The 22,245-nt window shown below is 38.9% G+C and overlaps 1 protein-coding gene across 2 annotated transcripts in view; it reads right to left on the bottom strand.

The window, feature by feature from the left end:
- MCF2L (MCF.2 cell line derived transforming sequence like) overlaps nucleotides 1-22,245 on the bottom strand; it is a 382,905-nt gene that overhangs the window by 347,954 nt on the left and 12,706 nt on the right. For both annotated transcript variants that reach the window (XM_036753319.1, XM_036753316.1), the window contains exon 3: nucleotides 20,622-20,813. In XM_036753319.1, coding sequence (XP_036609214.1) covers nucleotides 20,622-20,793 — 172 coding nt within the window. In that variant the 5' untranslated portion in view covers nucleotides 20,794-20,813. The remainder of the gene's footprint in view (nucleotides 1-20,621; nucleotides 20,814-22,245) is intronic.

Here is a 22,245-nt window from a genome sequence, read left to right as displayed (position 1 = left end):
GAACAGAAATGACAAGACATCCCTTGGGGTCCCTGACATTGGAAATCGTAAGGTAAAAAGCTATGACGTAAGATATTTTCTTCTTGTTTGTAGAGATTAGGAATGTTGTTATGTCTCCCAGTTTTAAAGTGATAGTAATTAGAATTTCATTAAAAATTGGAACTATTTTTCCTTCTGCTAAGTAAAATCATAATTTTCTTGATGCATTAGGTAGCCAGTCACTGATGAGCAAATTTAATTATATTTTGTTTAAATGCTTATTCAACCACATGGGAGAGATGCAAATCAAAAATTCTTTGGAACTTTCCAGTTTTATTACATATTCATTTAAAAAAACCTTGAAGGCAATTTGAATTTGATTAATTTAACTGACTTGATTTATAAGATCACAAGGTCTTCATTCAATATTTATTGAGTACCTGCTATGTGTAAGGCATTAAGAGGCATGCTGAGGGACAGGGAGCAAAAGATTATATCATCTTAGTCTTTACCCTTGAGAAACTTTAGTAGGGAAGATAAGACCTCTATGGATATATTCTGTCCTCAGGCTTTCCCACCTCCCTGCTTTTGATCAGAGTGTCCTCCCCTTTCCCCTGCCCAGAAATCATCCTTCCCCCCACCTCACTTGATCACTTCCTACTCATCCTTTAAAATGTTTCTATGATCACTGGTGCAGGTTGCCACCCATCTGTGTTTGCCCATCCAGGGCTACTGATGTACATCTTCCCAGAAGTTCAGGGCACCTGAAACAAATGCCTTCCCTCCTTCCCCATTTGAAAGTGCTGAGTCTGGAGTCAGAAAGACCTTAGTTCAAATATGGCCTCAGACACTACCTAGCTGGGTGAACCTGGTCAAGTCACTTAATTTTGTTTTCCTCAGTTTCCTCAACTGTAAAATGGGGCTTGAGGGTCAAATAAGATAACTGTAAAGTGTTTAGCATAGTGCCCGACATATAGTAAGCACTATATAAATGTTAAATATTATTATTTCTCAGACCTTATATAATAGTTCATTTTGCAAACTAATACTCTTTTTTTAAATTTTTTTATTTTATTTTATTTTTTAATTTATTTTTAGTTTACCACACACGGTTCTACATAATTTTGAGTTCCAGATTTTCTCCCCTCCCTCCCCAAGATGGCATGGAATCTCATATAACTACCATGTATAACTTCGCATTGAATTAATTTATACACTAGTCATGTTGTGGAGAAGAATTATGACCAATGGAATGAATCATGAGAAAGAAGAGACTTAAATCATGTAATATTGTATATTCTAGTCATCTATGAAGGCAAGGATCATGGCTTATCAAGGAAGCAGCACGGTTTGAATAGAGCATTGAATTTAGAGTTGGCAAGGCCTGAGTTTGAATTCTGCCTCAGACACTTGCTACCAATGCAGCATACAACCTTCTCAACCTCTGTTTCCTCGTCCGTAAAATAGGGATGATAGCAGATGATACCAGGACTGCAAATGTAGTAAATGGAAGGGTGGTGGATCCCTCCACATCAAAGGGGAATTTGGAAGTATACAAGGCTCGGCCAGAGTGGGAACATGACCTATGACTCCACAGAAAAATGCAAACTATCTTGAGTAAATCTAAACAGCAAAAGAAGCTCCAACTCTCCCATGGGAAAACTTGCATATTACCCAGGGCCATCCTGGCACTCTGCCCTCTTCGTTCTGTTTCTATATTATACCTGACCTGGTCTGGGGTTGGTTCAGGGATCCTCAATGTTACTTTGTTCTTCTGCCTTCCAGGACAATTGGCCTCTTGTGAGTAAATTCTCCCAATTAACCTAATAAAACCTATTAATAACCAAGTTGGTGTGAGCCCCTCTTTCTTTAGTATCTCAGTATTCCCTTGGAGGATGTGCCACCTACAACTGTCATAGTTAGAGGAGAACAGATCTGCCCCCTTACATTTGACATAGTCAGCAGGATAATCTGCCCTCTTACAGGAAGAGGGATAGGTTTGGGAGAAAAGACAATGTAATGAATCTGTGATCTGTCAGAACCCATCCATGCTTGCTCATTCTGTGCAACTTATTTTATTTCACCCAAATTTAAAGCGGTGGCGGGGAGTGAGACTCCTGCTTACATACTGATCACTGCCCCCGGAGCCTAAAATCAGCCCCGCTACAGCCATTTACCAAAACCATGAAGTTTGGGGTATGGTATGAAATTTTCCCAAATAGCACCAACATGGCTGCTACGGTCCCTGGCATAGCAGTTAGGTTATAACTGTCTGGAGGGAGAAGGAAGTTTAAAGAAGTTTAAGCTTGAACAGCAGAAGGAGGGGGCACAGGAGTGAGTATCGAGGGCAAAAGACAGATATCATTGTGCTGGAGGCAAGCCCCATGACTATCTATTTCAAGAAGGAAAGAAATCCATCTTAAAAGTCTCATTTCTAAAACATATAAGGATCAGAGTCAAATTTTCAAGACTAAGAGCAACTCCACAATTGATAAATGGTCAAAGGATATAAACAGTTTTCAGAGGAGGGAGAAAACCCAAAGCTATCAATAGCCATATGAAAAAAAACTCTCTCATTCACTAATAATTAGATAAACACAAATTAAAACAACTCTGAAGTACTTGTTAAATCAATCAGATTGGCTAAGATAAAAAGAAAAGAAAATGACAAATGCTGGCGGGGATATGGCAAAATAGGTACTGTGAACTAGTCTAACCATTCTGGAAAACAATTTCAAATCATGCCCAAAGGTTATTAAACCATTCATACTCTTTGACCCAGTAATACTGCTACTAGGTCTATAACCCAAAGCAAAGCGAAAAAGGTCCATATAGACAACAATATTTATAGCAGCTCTTTTTGTGGTGGCAAAGAATTGGAAACCCAGGGAATACCCATCAATTGGGGAATGGCTGAACAAGTTGTGGTATATGTGTGTGATTGAATACTATTGTGCTGTAAGAAATGATGAAAAGGATGGTTCCAGAGAAACCTGGGAAGATTTGTGTAAACTGATGCAAAATGGAGTGAGCAAAACAAGGAGGACAATTTACAGAGCAACAGCAATAAAGATAATCAAGTTTGAAAAATCCGCCAACTCTGACCAACACAATGAACCACCACACTTCCATAGGACACATGATGAAACATGCTATCCAACTCCTGATAGAGAATTAATGCACTCATGGGGGAAGGAGGAACATGACTAATGTAGAAATTTGTTTTATATGATTTATATTTGTAATGGGTTTTATTTTTTTTTTACCTTCTCAGTGGATGGGGCGGTGGGGTAGGGGAAGAGAATTTGGAACTGAAAATAATATAAAATTGAATTTTAAAAAATAATTTAAAAAAAGGAAAAGGGGCCCACCTTCTATGCCCTTATGGTCACATACGCCTCAGGGACAAACCACAACCCCCACCTTGAAGACGTCTAACACAAAAGACTTATGAGAGACAGGCAGAGGCCACTCAGCCTGGGAAGTAGATTGGGGCCATAACTTGGAGATTCTTGAAAGCAAAATGCACAGATTTTGCCAGTTTACTGAACACTTGTTTTTCTTGAAATGCTGCCATCTTGTAAATTGAATGCCTGTTTCATCCTAGCAATCATTCGGCAAGAATTCAAGCTGATGAGGTAGGACAAGTGTTTTGATTGAAGCACAGAGGACAGCACACTCTGCCCTTAAATGGTTATAATTGTGTCCAATAGCTATTTACATCAAGTGCTGGTAGAATATTAGCTAAATAGATGCCTCTTCCCTGGGCTTTGGAAATGCCTTACGATTTATATGAATTGCACTTATCAAAATGTGAGCCTAACGAGGACCATCATTTCATGTGTTTTCTTTACCAACTCACTCAGACAGCCATTTTGTAGATAGTTCTAATGCTTTATAAGTCAAAAAAGACAACTTCAGAATGCCTCAGGGAAGTCATCTGGGCCTTGATGGACCTTTTATATTATTTTTACATTTTATTACATATCCAGGGAGGCTAGGTGGCTCATGAGGCCTGCAGTCGGGGAGACTCATCTTCCTGAGTTCAAATCCAGCCTCAGATACTTCCTAGCTGGTCTGACCCTGGGCAAGTCACTTATCCTGTTTGCCTCAGTTTTCTTCATCTGTAAAATGAGCTGGAGAAGGAAGTGGTAAACCACTCCAGTATTTTGGCCAAGAAAACCCCCAAGAGCCAGCAATTGAAAAACAACTCAACAAAAACGTATATGTGCATAACCCTGGGCAAAGCTACTGCTTTCTATAGCTCCTTCTGCACATTGGCATCAACATAATTTCAAGTCACTAGAAACACTTTCTCTTAACCTTTGGTGGGGGGGGGGAGAATTATAAAACTTAAAACTTTGCTAATCACCACTAGCTTAATTTCAATGAGATAACAAGCTCTGAACATTTCCTGTGAAAATGACACCTCTAATAAAGAAAAGTCTTCCCAAGCAGTGTTCCCCCAGTGTGTCGAGAACAAATCAAGTCATATGAAATAATTAATACCACTCTAAAGCTTCACAGTTTAAAGCTCATTGCTTTTCAGCCTAACTCAAAATTCACTGTATCTAGTGAAATTTTAAAGGAAGAGAATTTTCAATTTAAAATAATGGTCACACTTTACAATTAGACAATTATAAAATATCGCCCCTAAACTAAATCAGAAGCCAAAATAAAAGTACACAATCTATTTAAAAAGGTATGATTCACAAGTTAATCTACAAATTCACACATATTCAGAAAATCAAAACCTCTCCAACTCAGAAAAATGAGAAGTATCTTGACGTGGTTGTAGGGTAGGAGGGGCCTTTGAGTCAGGAAAACCTGGGTTTGAAACCCACCTCAGGCACATTATGGCTGTGTGACCCTGGGCAAGGGTCAGTGCATCCAAACAAGTTTCTAGAACTATCAAGTTGCAGAACCGTCTCTGATCTCCATTGGCAGAAGGGGTTTCCTTCTGGAAAATTCACTATACTAGTGAGACTACAAGTTTAAAAAACAACATTTCTCAAGATTCACACTAATCAGAACCTGGCTAAAGTTTACCTTTGAACTCTCTTTGAATAAAGAGTTTGCTAACTAAATTAACAGTGTAGAGCAAACAAGACCGTAGGAGAATGTTTAACATATTTAACAGAACAAACTTTATCCAAGCTGTTAAAAGCATACAAAGAGGAGGCCATCAGTGAGCTGAGCAATATTCGGAGGAAAATGATGAGGATGTTAAGGTAATTCACAACTGTCACATGAGGAATGGTTGAAGGACCTGTAGATGTGTGGTCTCAATAACTATTCCCAGTAATCGAGTTTAATTTTCATTGATATAAATGTCCTTTGGAAACCAAACCAAAATCTACCTTCTTATTCTCCTCCACCCTGATCCCTGCCATCGGTACTTTATCAGCTCCCTGGAACAACACAAAATAAATCTAGACCCTCTTATGCATGAAAATCCTTCAAATATTTAGGAAAAAAAAAAGGTTCTTTCACCAAAATCCCAGTTCCTGAAACCATTCCTCAAGTGACATTATTCTTACCACTGGACATGTGCCAGCTTATTAACATGTCTCTTAAAATGCAGCACCCAGAACTTAGTATAATCCTCCAGATCTGGCCTGAGGAGCAGTGAATACATATTTATAGACTACTTTTCTGTTGGTATAGCTTAAAATAGCGATGTTTTTTAGCTAACTTTGTTACATTGTCAGTTCCCAACAACTAAAACCAGGAGTTCAACTGGAAAGGAGAAAATCCTAACAATCATCCAAAAACAGATATCATCGTGAAACTGCTACACCTCTAAATGTGATTTTTAGGAATTGAGAAAAGGGTAAATAATTTGTGTAGGCAGTATACATTGTGAATGGATCAAATGCTTGTTCACTTGAAATATACAAAATCTAACATATAAACTTTGATAAGAAAGCAAATGCAGTTGATTTCCCTCTGTATTAAGTAAGACAATAAGACAGAAATTAGTAAGATATCAGCCGTTACCACAAGCCATTTCAGACCAGGTTCATTATATCAGACAAGATACCTATAGAGAGGCACCATAGGATAGTGGAGAGAGGGCCAGCTTTGGAGTCAGGGAGACCAAGTTTAAATCCTAACTCTGATACACACCAGTTATAAGACCCAGGACCACTCTCAATCCAACAGGGCACTCTCTAAGAATCTAAGTTGTAAAAGACCTGCTGATCTCCATCAGTGAAGAGAGTTTCGAGGAAGTCACAAATCAAGATGAAAAAGAAAGGGGGAAACAAACCTCACAGAAAGCTTTAGCAACTCATCGCACATTTTTATTATAATGGGGTTAGTAACAGAGGATGCCTCTGCCCCTACAAGAGGCTTACTTATGACTTTATCCACAAATCCTGGGATGCCTAGTGGCTCTGCATAGAAATAATGTCAGCTGGATGTACCCTGTTTAGATGGGAGCAGTTACAGCACGCTAAGTGAAAGGTTTGATGGAGTTCTCAAAAGATAAATAAGATGCAGGGAGTTTCAGAGTGGTAACACCAGGGTTGGGGCCAAAGACAAAAGGGAAAAAGGTTAATGAAGCAACAAGGAACTAAGTGCCTCCTATGTGCCAGGTGCTGGGCTGATAGTTTGGTGATATAAAGACAAAAAATGAAGCGGTCTCTGTCCTCAAGAAGTTTTACTGTGCTTTATCGTAACCTGTTTAAAAGAAGCACATCTAATGTAGATGCAAAATAAATGAGGTAGATCTTGGCCAAAGTGGTTCCAAAAGAGCAATAGCTGCTGAGAGGATAAGGCAAGTGTTTGTTTAAAGCTGGCACCTGAGCAGAGTTCTAAAGTAAACTAGTGATTTTAAGAGGAAGAAGGGACATGGAAGTGCATTCTAGAAGTGGGGGCCAGCCAGTGCAAAGGTCTAGAGAACAGAGATGAAATGCCATATGTAAGGAATAGTGTGAAAGCAAGTATGGCTGGAATAGCATATGGGTTGGGGAGTTATGTATAATTAATTTGGAAAAAGCAGATTGGAGTCAGGTTGTGTAGGGCTTTAAATGACAAGCAGAGGAGCACATATTTATCCTAAAGGCAACAGGGAGCCAGAGTTCACCGAGTTGGAGAGTAACATCTACTATGGACCCACTCTTTGGGAAAATCGCTTTGAGAGCTATAAGGAGAATAGATTAGAAGGGAGAGAGACTAAGAAAGAGGAAAAATGGAGATGGTGAAGAGGCGTCCTGATATCTGGACAATCCCAAGGTTAGCAAGAGTTTTCCCCTTTGAATTTGTTTTGCTTGACTATACAAATTTGGAAGTGAGGTTTTGTTTTTCTTGCTTTCTCAATGTAGGGGGAGAGAATGAAGAAAAATCTTCATGAAAATACTTTTCCCTTTCTTCATACTGGTGCTAGATATTGAAGCAACAATACCTTTTAAGCGTTATGCTTACTTCCCTACTAAACAAGTCATAACACCCCTGTCTATTGCCCATCTTCTACCACTATTGATGAGACAAGCACAGGACTCAGAAACATGTTCAAACTCAGCCTGAGAGGAAGTGGTTTGGGGAAGTGATGGAAAGCCTGCCTCAGTGCTAACTTTATTGAGATTTACTTAACATTCTATTAAATGGATGTCTTGTTGCCTTACTTACGGGAAAGGAATATGCATTTATTAAGGACCAACTAGGTGCCAGGTATTGTCCCAAGTGTTTTACAAGTATTACCTCACTTAATCCTCACAACAACCCTGGGAGATAGGTGTTATTATTATCCCAATTTTATACTTGAGGAAACTGAGGGAGACAGAGGTTAAATGACTTGCCCAGGGTCACACAGTAAGCATCTAAGGCCAAATTTGAACTCTGATCTTCCTGGCTCCAGGCCTAGGGTTCTATCCACTGTACCATCTAGCTGCCTCTGCAATATCACATGCTTAATCCTGGTAGATTGAAAAGATCCAATGGAAAACTGGGGTTCAGTAAAATGGTTTTGAATAGATGATGGACCCAAATTGGCTGGAGACACCTGACTGTGGCAGAGAAAAAGTTAGGGGTTAATATGTTGCCAAGTTGATCACATTTTCAAAATGTAATTTTATGGCATTTATCTTGAACCTGTTGTTATAGACGGATTAGGTGATTTTTTATTTGTTACTCAAAGCAATTAAATCTCATTAAATATAGACAAGTAGCATGTTTAGTTCATAATAGTTACAGGGCCTGGAGCTGGAAGGTAAATTAAAGAGACTATCATGCTCAACCTCCTCCACAAATGAGGAAACTGAAGACCAGAGAATGGGAGTTGTCCAAGGTCCCAAAGCTAGAATTTCAACCCAGGCTCTCCAACTGCAAATATTGTATCTTGAAAGATACCAACCTCAGACATCCCTTCTAATTTCTGCTTTACTATTAAAGGCATCTCTGTTCTCACTTTCAAAATTTGTAGCCTTGGAATAACTGTTTACTTCTCTTCTACTTTGTCTCTCTCCATTGTTGTCATTCAGTTGTTTTCAGTCATGTCCAACTCTTCATGACCCCTTTTGGGGTTTTCTTGGTAAAGATGCTGGAGTGGTTTGCCATTTCCTTCTCCAGCCCATTTTACAGATGAGGAAACTGAGGCATACAGGAATAAATGACTTACCCAGAGTCACACAGCTAGTATGTGTCTGATGTCAGATTTGAACTCTGTCTTCCTGACTCCAGGCCCAGTACTCTATGCACTGTACCACCTAGCTGCCCCTCTATATTTCTGACCCCTAGCTTGCTCTATTTCTCAATTATAGTCATTCTAGGCTCCAAAAATCACCTAGGCTACTATAAAATTTGCTGGTCTGACTTCCAATATGTCAACTCCTAATGTTTTTACTATGAAACCTCCCTGGCTTTGGATGTTAATTTTCTCCTGGGCTACCACCATACAGCCCCATTTCATGCCAATCCAGCAAATCCTTTCTAGATTTGGTGTAGGAAATGGAAAAGAAGAGGATGTTCAGTCCTCAGAGGACCTATTAAACTCAGATAATTAATCAAGATGGAGAGGTGAGCACCTCCCTCCAAGAGTTTCTAGCATCATAGAATCATCAGCTTTTAGAACTGTAAGAGATCTTAGAGATCACCTAATTCGAACTCCTCACTTCTGAAAGTGAAGAATCCAGAGCATTTAAGTAGCTTCCCCAAGGTTACATAACCAATCTGTAGCCCATGGAAATGCTGAGCCTGAAAGGAGGCTGGTAATCATTTATTCCAATCTCTTCATTTTACAGTGAGGAAAACGCATGCCTTGGGATGTTATGTGACTTGCCCAAGGCCACACAGATAGTAGAAGAACCATGACTAGAACACAAATGTCCTGGTGGTGAGGTGCCTAATGCCTATGTAAATGCTTAGTGTACTTTGCAATTTGAGAAAAGAAATCATATTAACCCAATGATTTATATTTGCAGAGTGGTATAAAAGATGTTGCATGAGGATATTGCATAGCTGAGAAAGAGATAATAAATGTGTAGCAAGAATAGTACATGTGATAGCTCGGTGATATTTGATGTCAAAGACAAGGAAATACTCCAGCACATTGGGTGGATCCTTTATGGAAGATATGTGGAGTCACAGATAGGACGAGAAGGCATAGAGATGTTATGATATAAATTCATGGAGGGAACAGCCTTACTATCGAAAATTATTGACCACGGTGACACAACTACTGATCTAATAAGAGAAGACATTGACTTCCCTCAGCTTACTTCAGCAGTTAAAACTTTCTTTTCAAATAACAAGTAGGGTGTATTTTTCCCTCTTTCCCCCTTTTCCCTGGGGTGGGGGGAAGATATGCATAATAAATATGTATGACCAAGCAAAACAAACTTCCATGTTGTTCATGTCCAAAAATATGCCTCTCCTGCACATTTCATCCCTCACTTCTGTATCAAGAAATGGGCAGCATTTTTCATCAATTGTCTTCTGGAATCATGATTTGTCCTTGGGTTCTTAAGTTTTTAAAAATGGTTTGTTCTCCTGGTTCTGCTTACTTCATTCGCTATCAATTCTTCTCAGGCTTCTCTGAAACGATCCTCTATCATTTTTGGAGCACAACAGTATTCTAATTTGAATTCATATACCATACTTAGTTCAGGCATTCCCCAATTGATGGCTTCTATTTCTTTACCACCACAAAAAGAGCTGCTATAAATATTTTTATGCATATAGGACCTTTTCCTCTCTCTTTGAACTTTCTGAGACTTAGGCCTAATAGCGGTATCACATGGACAAAGAGCATGCAAAGTTTACTAACTTTGGGGGGCTGATTCCAAATTGCTTTCCAGAATGGCTCCAACTCACAGCTCTGTTTTCACTCAGGGAAGAGAGGAAGGAGAAAGGAATAAGCATTTACATAGTGTCTACTAGTGACAGGCACTGTATGAAGCATGTCTATAAATAACATCTCATTTGATCCTCACAAAACCCTGGGAGGTGGGTGCTATTATTATCCACACTTTACAGCTGAGGAAACCCAAACAGAAGTTAAGTGACTTGCTAGTATGATTGAGGTCAAATTTGAACTCAAATCTTTCTGACTTCAAGCCCAGAGCTCTATTGACTGTACTACCAGATGCCTCCAGTCCCTCAAAATTTTCCTTTTTTGTTAACTTTGATAATCTGATGGAGGTGAGGTAAAACCTCAGAGTTGTTTTTACTCACCTTTTTCTAATCTAATTTAGTGATTTAGAGCATTTTTTCATATGTCTATAGATAGCTTGGGTTTTCCCTTGAGAATTGGGGGGTTGAGAATATCTTCTGACCGCTTATCAGCTGGGGAAGGTCTAGTTACATCTTATGCCGATGTTAATCACTGTTACACAATCACGTTCATTTATGGCTTGCTTCAGCAGTCACATCTCCCCATCATAAACTGCTGGAGACTTTGGGCCTCATATTTCTCTACTTAGTTCCCTAATACATAACCCAGCACTATCCACAAAGCTCATTTTCAATTAAACAGCCAGATAAACAACCAGAATATCTGTTTATTTATTAAGGATAAGATGTAGATTTACCAACTTTGACAATATAAAATAAATTCCAATTTATATTTATGTTAAGCTGCCTACTATTAGAGAACCCACTCTGCTCAAAATGGCAGTCTTTGAAATTGATCTACCATGTTTCTAGCTTCTTCATCCTCTGTCTCTGCCTCCTTTGCCTTCTTAGTGACACCTCCTCCCTACCCTTCGAGGCCCAGCTCCAAAGCTACCTCTTCTAGGAAGCTCTCCTTGATTCTCACCCCTCCTCCTAAATTAAAAGTGATTTCTCCCTTCTCAACCTCACAGTACTTTGTCAGAACCCATCCTATGCCCTTATTGTATGTTGTTTTCATTTACAGATGTATCTTTTAGATTATTGTAAAATGCATTTCCCCCACAGTGCCTTATGCATAAGAGTTGTGCAATATCTACAGTCACCATCCAATGGCTTTCTTCAGATATTAATCCCTTTCCCTGTTTGTTCTCTAGTTGATTATATAGTGACTGAAACATGTTTACCTCATCCATACATTTGAGTATTAGCAAACTGGAAGTTGTCTTTGGGGAAGAAAGTCTTCTGAAATCGTGCAACTGGATCTATCCAGCTGATTCTCCAAGTAAATATTTAGTACTTTCAGATTTACTTGGGTTACTAAGAAGTAAAAATGACTCACGGACCAATGGTTTCTCCCCTCAGAGTGTCTAACTGTCTCGTAAAGGATGTGCCAAGAGGAGGTGGTTGATGGAAGTCTAGTCCTGGGAGGTTGTTGGATGCTGAGTGAGTGACTTGTGTATTTCTTTACCATAGAATTCTTTCAGGGCCTGAAGCCTGGCTTAGCAAAGGTCCTGCTAACAGGCTACAACCTTCAACTTCAACCTGATTATGTATAATTCAGCCCCTTCCTCTAGGAGGAAGGATTTGAGGAATATCTCGAAGGAAGCCAGGAAAGCTAGAAAGTAGAAGTGGGGAGGGAGAGCATACTAAACATGGACGCTATGCAATGCACATGTGGGGTTGGAAGATGAAGTGTTTTGTGTGAGGAGCAGCAAGTAGACTAGTGTAGCTGGACCATGGGATACATGAAAGGGACTAACATGTAAGAATACTGGCAGGGTAGGAAGGGGCAAGGTTGTAAATGCCAAACAGAAGATTTTATATATCTTCTCCCAGAAGCAATAGGGAGCCACTGGAGTTTACTGATTGGAGTATGGTCAAAACAACTACAATTTAAGGAGAACCACTTTGGCAGCTGAATAGAGGATGATTTGGAGTGAAAAGAGATTTAAAAGTAGGAGATCAATTAGAAGGCTATTGTAATAATTAAGGGGTGAGGTGATAAGGGCCCCTAATAGGATGGTCGCTGTGTGGATAGAGATAAGAGGACCTACATGAGAAATGTTGTGAAGGTAGAAACACTATTGACAAGAGACTGGAAACCAGGGGTGGAGGGATGGGGGGAGAGGGATGTGAGGAGGGTTCAGGGTGCTAGGGAGTAAGTATGAGTGAGGAGTCAAGGATGACACCAAAATTTTGAGCCTGCCTGGGAAAACAGCAGTGTCCTTGACAATATTGAAAAGTTAAGAAGAAGAAAGATGTTGAGGGGAAATATGAGTTCTGTTTATTCTGAGATGCAAATAACATATCCAATTCAAGATGTTCAAAAGGCAAAATTGTCAGGAAAACATTTTATAAAATTTAAAGTGTTATATAAATGTGAATTACTCTTCTTGTCATGAAGCTTCTGACAAATAAGTACATCATTGGAATACATCACCTTTGTTGATAGAGCTATTACTTTTACTATTCTCTTCAATGGTGCTTAATTCTAGAGATGTTTCTCAAAATATAAACTTCTGACTTCATCCCAACATATACATTCTCAAGAACACTAGCAAACCTTCTTTAAAAAATTTTAGGGGTATCTAGGTGGCACGGTGAGTAGAGCACTGGCCCTGGAGTCAGGAGGACTTGAGTTCAAATCCAGCCTCAGATATTTAACACACTTACTAGCTGCGTGACCTTGGGCAAGTCACTTAATCCCAATTGCCCTGCCTTTCCCCCTCCAAAAATAATTTTTTAAGGTCTCTCTTGTGGGGAGGGGGGAGGAAAGGAAGGGAGAGAAAATTTGGAACTCAAAAACTTGTAGAACTGAGTGTTGTAAACTAAAAATAAAAATTAATTAATTAAAAAATTTTAAAGGAAAATAATTTTCTAATAAAACATTTACAATATCTCATATTTTATTGATGTAGCACCAGAAGCTATGGTGATAGCCAGATGTTAGAAGTTTAGAAAAAAAGAAAACTTATTACAACCGATCAGCTGTTTCATATCCTGGCCTGGCCTCTTTCCAGATATCTACAAAAGAGGGTATTTTTCTTTTTTTTTAATTTTTTATTTTTAGTTTACAACACTCAGTTCCACAAGTTTTTGAGTTCCAAATTTTCTACCCCTCCCTCCCCTCCCCTTCCCCCCCCCACAAGATGGCATGGAATCTGATATATGTTCTACATATACCTTTGCACTAAACTTACTTACACAATAGTCAAGAAGAAATTATGATCAATGGAATGAATCATGAGAAAGAAGAAACAAAACCAAAAAAGGAGAGAGAAAAAGAGAGAGCAAATAGTTTTCCTCGATCTGCATTCAGACTCCATAATTCTTTCTCTGGATGTAGACAGCTCTTTCCATCATGAGTCCTTTGGAGCTGTCTTTGAACCTTGTATTGCTGAGAAGAGCCAAGTCTATCAAAGTTAGTCATCACAGAATCAATATGTCTGTGGTTGTGTGCAATGGTCTGCTCCCCTCACTCAGCATCATATCATGTAGGTAAAAGAGGGTATTTTTCTAATAGCTCAAAACAATTATCCCCAACTAACAAGCTTTTAGACAATATCCTATGTTCATTTTAATTTAAAAAGAAAACAGTAAAGATCCAGTGGGATACTAATGGGATTCAATTCCCATTAGGCCATGGCTCTAGAGACTACCCCTCAGAAGTTTGTTTCCTGTTGTACACCATCAAGCTTTTGCCTCAGAAGTCAGTTGGGAATCTAATCTGCTCCACTGACTCTCCTAGCAGAAACAATCTGTACATTTGTTGTAAAGGACTTCATATAAAACAAGTCATTATACTTGTATTCCCTGTCCCCTTTGACCACCTTTAAAAAAAATTGAGTTTTCACACACACACACACACACACACACACACACACACACACACACATTAAATCAACACCATAACAGAAAATTAAGAACATCCCAATACTCTACTAAACACTGGACTTTGGAAACCTGCCTCCTTTCACCTTTGGACTCCAAATCAAAACCCGTTATTAGCTTGCTGGACGGAATAATAAAATCCTGTGTAAAACTGCATTTGCTGAGGCTTGAAAAATTGGGGTTTTTTTATTCACTCAAGTAAAAACAAAATATTATTAATAAATTATATAAATTAGTCAAGTATCTGGATGCTACGAGCTATATTTCATGCAGTGCAAAGACAAAGTCAGAAAAAAGTATCGCCTTCATTCAAAAATTAAAAAGCATCCATCTGAGAATCATAGAAGTGTAGAGAAGATATTTTTAAACAAATTCTATGTCTTGTTCTCTAAGCATAATTTTTTGCCTAATGAAATATCATTTAATTTCATTCTTATCTTTTGTCATGATGCATAGGGCAATGGAAAAAGAATCGTACAAGTGGGCACTTGGAAACCAGCAGATCTGGGAAGCTATCAGTCCCATGTCTAGATATTTTTGCTATTCAAACCAAAACAGGCAAGCCCATCATGGGTTACTCCTGACCTTTCGAGAAAAGAACCAGATCAAAGGTCACGAACAGGCAGTTTTCAGATGAAGAAATTAAAGGTATCTATAGTCATATAAAAATGCTCTAAATCACTATTGATTAGAGAAAAGCAAATTAAAACAACTCTGAAGTACCACATCACACCTATCAGATTGGCTAATATGAGCAACAGGAAAATGATAAATGTTGGATAAAATGTGGGGAAAACTGGAACACTGATGCATTGTTGGTGGAGCTATGAACCCATCCAACCATTCTGAAGAGCAATTTGGAACTATGCCCAAAGGGTTATAAAACTGTTCATACCCTTTGATCCAGCAATACCACTACTAGGTCTGTATCCCAAAGAGATCATAAAAAAGGAAAAGGACCCACATGTACAAAAATATTTATAGCAGCTCTTTTTGTGATGGCCAAGAGTTGGAAATGGAGGGGATGCGATCAATTGGGGAATGGCTGAACAAGTTGTGGTGTATCAATGTGATGGAATACTATTGTTCCATAAGAAATGATGAGCAGGTGGATTTCAGAAAAACCTGGAAAGACTTACATGAACTAATGCTGAGTGAAGTGAGCAGAACCAGAACACTGTACAGAGTAACAGCCATTTTGTGCAATGACTGACTTTGATAGACTTAGCTTTTCTCAGCAATGCAATGATCTAAGACAATTTCAAAAGACTCATGATGGAAAATGCTATCCACATCCAGAGAAAGAACTATGGAGTCTGAATGCAGATAGAAGCAGACTATTTTCTCTTTTTTTGATTCTCATATTTTTCCCTTTTGTTCTGATTCTTCTTTCACAACATGAATTATAGGGAAATATGATTAATATGATCGTACATGGATAGCCTATATCAGATTACATGCTATCTTGGGAAGGGGGGAGGGAAGAGAGCAGGAAAATATTTAGAAGTCAAAGTCTTATAAAAGTGAATGTTGAAAACTAAAAATAAATTCATTAATCAATTTTTTTAAAAAAAGGACCAGAGCCACTAAAAATATAGATTTAAAGATGATGACAATCATCAAATCAGTTCAAATTATTCCTTATCAAGCTGTGTACGTTTCCTACAAGGCTTCCAACACCAGAGACAATCTAAAAGGTAATTTACTAACAGTTTCCAATAGCTTTTCTGCCTTTATCAGATTAACAGTTTAATATTCCAGCAATATTGGGGCAGCTAGGTGGTACAGCGGATAGTCTGCCAGCCCTGGAGTCAAGACGACCTGAGTTCAAATCAGTAGCTGTGTGACTCTAGGCAAGTAACTTAACCTCTGCCTGCCTCAGCTTCCTTAACTGTAAAATGGGGATAATAAAAGCACCTGTCTAGGTGACTCCGGGCAAGTCATTTAACCCTGTTTGCCTCAGTTTCCTCATCTGTAAAATTATCTGGAGAGGGAAATAGCAAAGCACTCCAGTATCTTTTTCAAGAAAACCCCAAACAAGTCACAGAGAGTCAGACATAACTGAAACAACAACAAATTCCACCAATAGAATGATTTCTGGAAAGTTTAGATATTAATAACTGACATAATTTTGTGACCATCCATACCAAAAGCAGTGCTAACCAGTTCAAATAGACGGAACTAAATAAAAGACAAAGAAAACAGAAAACAGGCATATTCCACTTGAGGTGTAAGTTGACTCTTAGACAAAGTTTCAAATGGCTACAAGTATCTAGACACAGCTGCCTCTCTATAATGAAAACAGCCAGCATTTATACTGCATTTTAAGTTTTGCAAAACACTTGGCAAATATTAACATATTTTATCTGCACTTGGCAAATATTAACATATTTTATCTTCAGAACAATCCTGGGAAGTAGGTGACAATATTATCATTCCCAATTTTACAAATAAGGAAACTGAGGCAGACAGAGAGGTTAGTAGCTATGTGACCCTGGACAAGTCACTCAACTTCTGCCTGCCTCGACTTCCTTAACTGTAAAATGGGGATAATAAAAGCACCTGTCTCCCAGGGTTGTTGTGAGAATTAAATAGGCTATTATTTGTAAAGTGCTTAGGACAATGCTTGGCACATAGCTGGTATGAAATAAATGCTTCCTCCCTTGCCCCTTGAAAGATAACAGGGCACTTTTTTAACAGAAGGTAAAGTTTTATCATCTGTGAAACGGGGATAATAATAGCACTACCTCCCAGGGTTTTGTGAGAATAAAATGAGATAACATGAATAAAATACTGCATACCTTAAAATGCTATGTAAATGCTAGATGTCATTGTTATTGTAAGGCATGTGACTGATCAGGAAACAGCCAGCCTAAAATATAATGAAGGAAAAACAATCTGTGAGTTTGGAAATTGGAACATGTTACGAATACTTTTTAAAATGAAGACAGGTGGTGATGGATAAAAATGCAAACAGAAGGATTGTGGTATGTGTGGATACTGGAGAAGTGAATTGTAGAGTGTGATGTTGTGAGCCTTCATCTAGAACTATGCAAGGGAGGGACGTGAATATTTGGGTCATAGAACTGGAAGGAACCTCAAAAGGCATGTAATCTAATCTTTTCCTGCTCATTTAAAATATGAAGGTATTGGTTTCTACAAGTGAATAAAGCATTTATTAAGCAAGCACTAGAGATGGAAAGAGTTCTATGAGGATATGAGTTTATATCCAGGTTTTAAAAACCATATTCTATCCTAGAAGCGCTAAAATCTGTTCACATCTTTGGTTCTAAAACCATGTGCTAGCGTAGTTAAATGTGTTTTTAAGAGATAAAATAACTCCCAGATAAAAGCTGAGAATTCATTAATTTCATGCTCTTTAAAACAATCTATGCAGCATGCCTTAAGGACTACTAGGGTGTAAACCTGCAAGGGACCTAAAGTAGACAGTCAGAAACCAAGTATACCTGGATAGTTGGCAGATATCCAGAGCAGGGCAAGAAAAGTCTAGTGACTGTGAAAACCTATTCCAACTAAAAAAGGTCCATGCCAGTTTGTATTTAGACCAGCGATAGAACAGGGGCTCAAAAAGAATAACAAACAAACAACAAAATTCAAAGCCCTAACAACCCCTAACAACCAACAGACTCTTCTGCTAGACAGACAGCAAAGGCTTGCTTGTAGCCACCCAAGGGGGATTTTTTTCCCCACTGAAAACCACAAATATACTGGAACCCTTTAGGGAACCTAGGTAGATAGAGAACTGAGTCTGAAGTCAAGAAGATCTGAGTTCAGATCCTGCCACAGACACTTCCTAGCTGGTTGACCCTGGGCAAATCACTCGCACTCTGTCTGCCTCAGTTTTCTCAACTGCAAAGTGGGAATGGATAATAATAGCATCTACCTCCCAGATGCTATTGTTTTGGGGATCAAACGAAATATTATTTATAAGCACTTAGCACAGTGCCTGGCACATAGTATGTGTTAATAAATGCTTCTTTCCTTCTCCCACGGACAAGACCAGGGAAGTCCATTCTCCAGGTTAAGAGATCCAAAGTGAATAAGATCTACTCCAGTCTAGGAAAAACCAGGCTTCAATGAAGTGGCAAGTGAGTTAAAGGTTATTGAAAAAAGTCTATATATCTCTCTATAAGATGTTGGTCTAAATTATGCATCACTTATCTTAAAAGTGTCCCTAATAAGACAATAGGTGGGGCACTGAGAGGTTACCAGGGTCGAACAGTCAGCACAGAGTCAGGACTTGAACCCATGTCTTTCTGAACTTGGAGGCCTCTCTGTCCTTGGAGGATCTTGGAGGATCTCTATCCACTCTACTACACTGCCTCTATTGATTTATAGCACTAAGTTTTGCAAAATCCTCTACATACATATTTCTTATCTGATCCACACAAGAACCATATGGAATAGGTACCATGGGCATCATCATATCCATTTTTACAAATGACCAGAATGAAACTTGGAGAGATTGCCTAGTCCAGCATCATACAGCTAATAAGCTATGGAGGCAGGATTCTTATTGACATTTTTTTTTTTTGCTGAATTGACTCCAACAATTTTTCCACTATCTCATAATACTACTCCACTATACTAAGTCATGTGGTGTAGTAGATAGAGTACCTGGTCTGTAGTCATCCTCCTGAGTTTAAATTTGGCCTCAGACACTTAATAGCTGGGTGCCCCTGGGCAACTCATTTAACCCTATTTGCCTCAGTTTCCTTATCTGTAAAATGGGCTGGAGAAGGAAATGGCAAACCACTCCAGTATCTCTGCCCCAAAAAAAACCCAAATGGGGTCACAAACACAACTGAAGCAACTGAAAAACATAACGAGTTAGGCCTCCACTCACCAAAACAAAACAAAAATACACCTTTTCTACAATTCTGTCTCCAATTTAAAATAGGAAGAAAAAAAGTCTAGTTTCTCAGGGCACTAAGATCATCCTAAATAACTCATATTTTCATAACACTCTAAGGTTTTTCTTTTTGAAAACAACAATCTTGTGAGCTAAGTAGAGCATGGTTTATTATGTCCATTTTATAAGTGAAGAGACCTAGACTAGAAGGATTAAGTGATTTGCCCAGGGTGACCCAGCTAGTAAGGCTCAGAGCCTTGAACTGAAACCCAGGGTTTCTGCCTCTAGGTTAGTGTCCTTTCCACATGGCACTGTCTCTCATTCAGAGAGGCTGCCCTATCAAACTTTCACTGTAAACAATGGCTGTAACCTCCCTGTTCTCTGAGATCAAACATTCCATCGTCTTTAGAAAGCCATGATAGCTTTACTTTGGCCGTCTTACTCAATTCCATGAAGCCCATGAAAAACAGGATTGTACACTTCAGTTTACATATTGTTAAAGTAATATCATAGTATTCTACTAATAATCCCAATTCAACAAATGGTTTCCTTCCTTCAAGATGAAAGAAGGCACAACTGCTCATTAGAAAACAAATTAACCTTCATTTGGGAGACTGGTCAACAAGATCCACAACAGAAATATTGAAATGATGAAGTGTGGCTGGAAATAAAAGGCAAGCAGTGACCTCCATTAAGAAGTGCATTGAGAACTTTAAACCAGGTGAGGGGACCAGATAGAAGTGTGTTACCCTGACCTCACCTCCTTAATCCAGATGGAGCTTTTCAAATTGATTAGAGCCTTAGGACTCTCTCCACCTGTCTGCTTCACCAACTCTGCTTTCAATCATCGTTCTCTGGCTTGGCACCACGGAATCTGCCCTGATGACACATCACACCTGAACAATAGCTCTTTTATGTTTTTAAAATAAAGCACAGCCTATTAAATATTCCTCCCTGAGGGGTACTCTATGCTTTATTTATACACACACAGAATGTCAGAGCCGGATGATCAAGTCCAACAAGATCACTCTACAGAGGACCAGAGAGATTAGGTCATTTGCCCCAATATCATTAGGTAGTAAGTGACTAAGTCAGGATTCAAATTCAGGTCCTGTTCCTTTGAATCCAATAGTCTTCCATTACACCACAATGGTTCATTGTGTGACTGCATTGTAAGTGGTTTTAAGGTAGTTCAAAATACAAAACTTAATCTGTTTTAAAACACCTTAAAATACCTCTCCCCCACCCCCATTATTCAGCCAAGTACTGGATGCTACTTGAGTTTCTTATAAGTAGCATCAGATTCTCCCACAATGCAATTCTCAGGCAGTCAAAACCTGCTTTCAACCCTTTCAAGTTACTCGGGTAACTGTTGAGAGAAGTGATCATTTATCCAATTATTTCCTATGGCATAAGAGCTAATCAGTATTTGAAAGCACCTTCTTGCCTACCAAGGAGCTGATACCCAGGAGGGATGCCTTCTTAAGCTTGATTAATAAGAACCCTAGAGTTCTAAAACCTAAGTGGTGAAATGCCAAACTCTTACCTGGTTCTATAACTGTCACCTGCTGTTTATCTTGAACAAGCCGGATGACATCAGACACATCAATCTGATGCTCAGTTTCTTCCTCTTTGACCTCATTAGTCTGAGGCGGGGATGAAGGACAATGGCTACTTCCAGTTTCCTTGCACAGGATAAACCTCCAACAGTCAAACATGAAAGAGCTTGAGTCGTTACCTGCAATTTAATAAATGTGGAGATAAACAAGGCTACCAAAAAATATAGTTAAAAATATAGTCATGTGTTTAGAAAGATTGTTTCAATAAACTGGTTGTAGGTTCTGGACACATTCACTTTGAAATGGGCACTGTACCTTAAAAAATTATCTTTCTAGGGTAGAAATTTTATGGTATCCATAAAATAATTTTTAACAGCAAAATTTCTCTTACAACTCTAGAATCTGATGGAAAAGCATAGTCTAAATATATCTCCCACCTTTGATGCTGAAAATACTGGTTTTTGCTTTGACATTTAGGTTGTTGTTTCAATTATTTCCAAATCTCTTAGGCTCTTAGTTTCAGTGACACTTCCTAATTCATAGCCCTGGCAAACTTCCAAAACTGTTTCTGGCTGTTTATTAAGATGACCTCAGAATTTTTTCAATGTTTCTATGTCAATAAGGCAATACTCAAATCTCAGAATAAACAAGAAAGGTATTATTTTGCCCACGAAAAAGTTTAGGCAAAGAACTCGTGGGAAGTTTTTAGCTATCTTGAGCTTTAGAAAAGTTAGCAGTTATATTTCCAAGTATACATTATCTGAAAGTGTTTCAGGCACAAATATTGGGATTAGGGATAGGGACAGGGCCTTTGATTTCATTGTTTTAGGGTACTCCCACAATTATTTGTCTGTTTACCATTCCCTTGCCCTCTATCACTGAATATCAACTTATGTTCTGCAATCTAGAGTCTTTGAAGAGCTATCTTGGTGGGGCGAAATTAAGTCACACAGCCCATATGTAGCAGAAACAGGACTTGATCCCCAGTCTCCTTGACTCAAAGGTCAGCTCTCTACTATGTATACTGCCTCTTCTTTTTTGAGGGGAGGCAATTGAGGTTAAGTGACTTGCTCAGGGTCACACAGTTAGTAAGTGTGTGAGGTCATATTTGAACTCAGGTCCTCCTGACTCCAGAGCCAGTGCTCTATCCTATGTGCCACCTAACTGCCCCTGCATGCTGCCTCTTTAAAGTTAACTAAGTAAAATTGCCCAGTATTCACTTGTTCAGTATTTAGTATTTTCTCTGTTATTTATCTTTTATGGCTCATACATCCTTTCACCTTTCCTACTAACACTTTCCGCGTAACAGGTGACAGAAAAGGCATTTATTAAGCACTTGCTTTGTGCCAAGCACTGTGCTAAACACCAGAGATATGAACAGAAATAGTGAGTCATTCCTAGCTCTCAAGGAGTTCACACTGTAATTGGGAAGAGAACAAATGAAAAAAATCTGGCTTCAGGGCTGAGGAAAAGGCATGGAAGTCATAAGGGTGCAGCAGGGTAGATGGCAAGACCCAGTCAGTTAACAAACAGTGCCAGGAATCTGCAGGACAAAGAGGCAGGGCAGCTGGTAAGGCCTGGAGGTCTTTCATCTCACCACAATGTATCCAG

This window comes from Trichosurus vulpecula, chromosome 4 (assembly GCF_011100635.1).
Source record: "Trichosurus vulpecula isolate mTriVul1 chromosome 4, mTriVul1.pri, whole genome shotgun sequence".
Classification (NCBI taxonomy): Eukaryota; Metazoa; Chordata; class Mammalia; order Diprotodontia; family Phalangeridae; genus Trichosurus; species Trichosurus vulpecula.
This window is presented reverse-complemented; position numbering and strand designations above follow the sequence as displayed.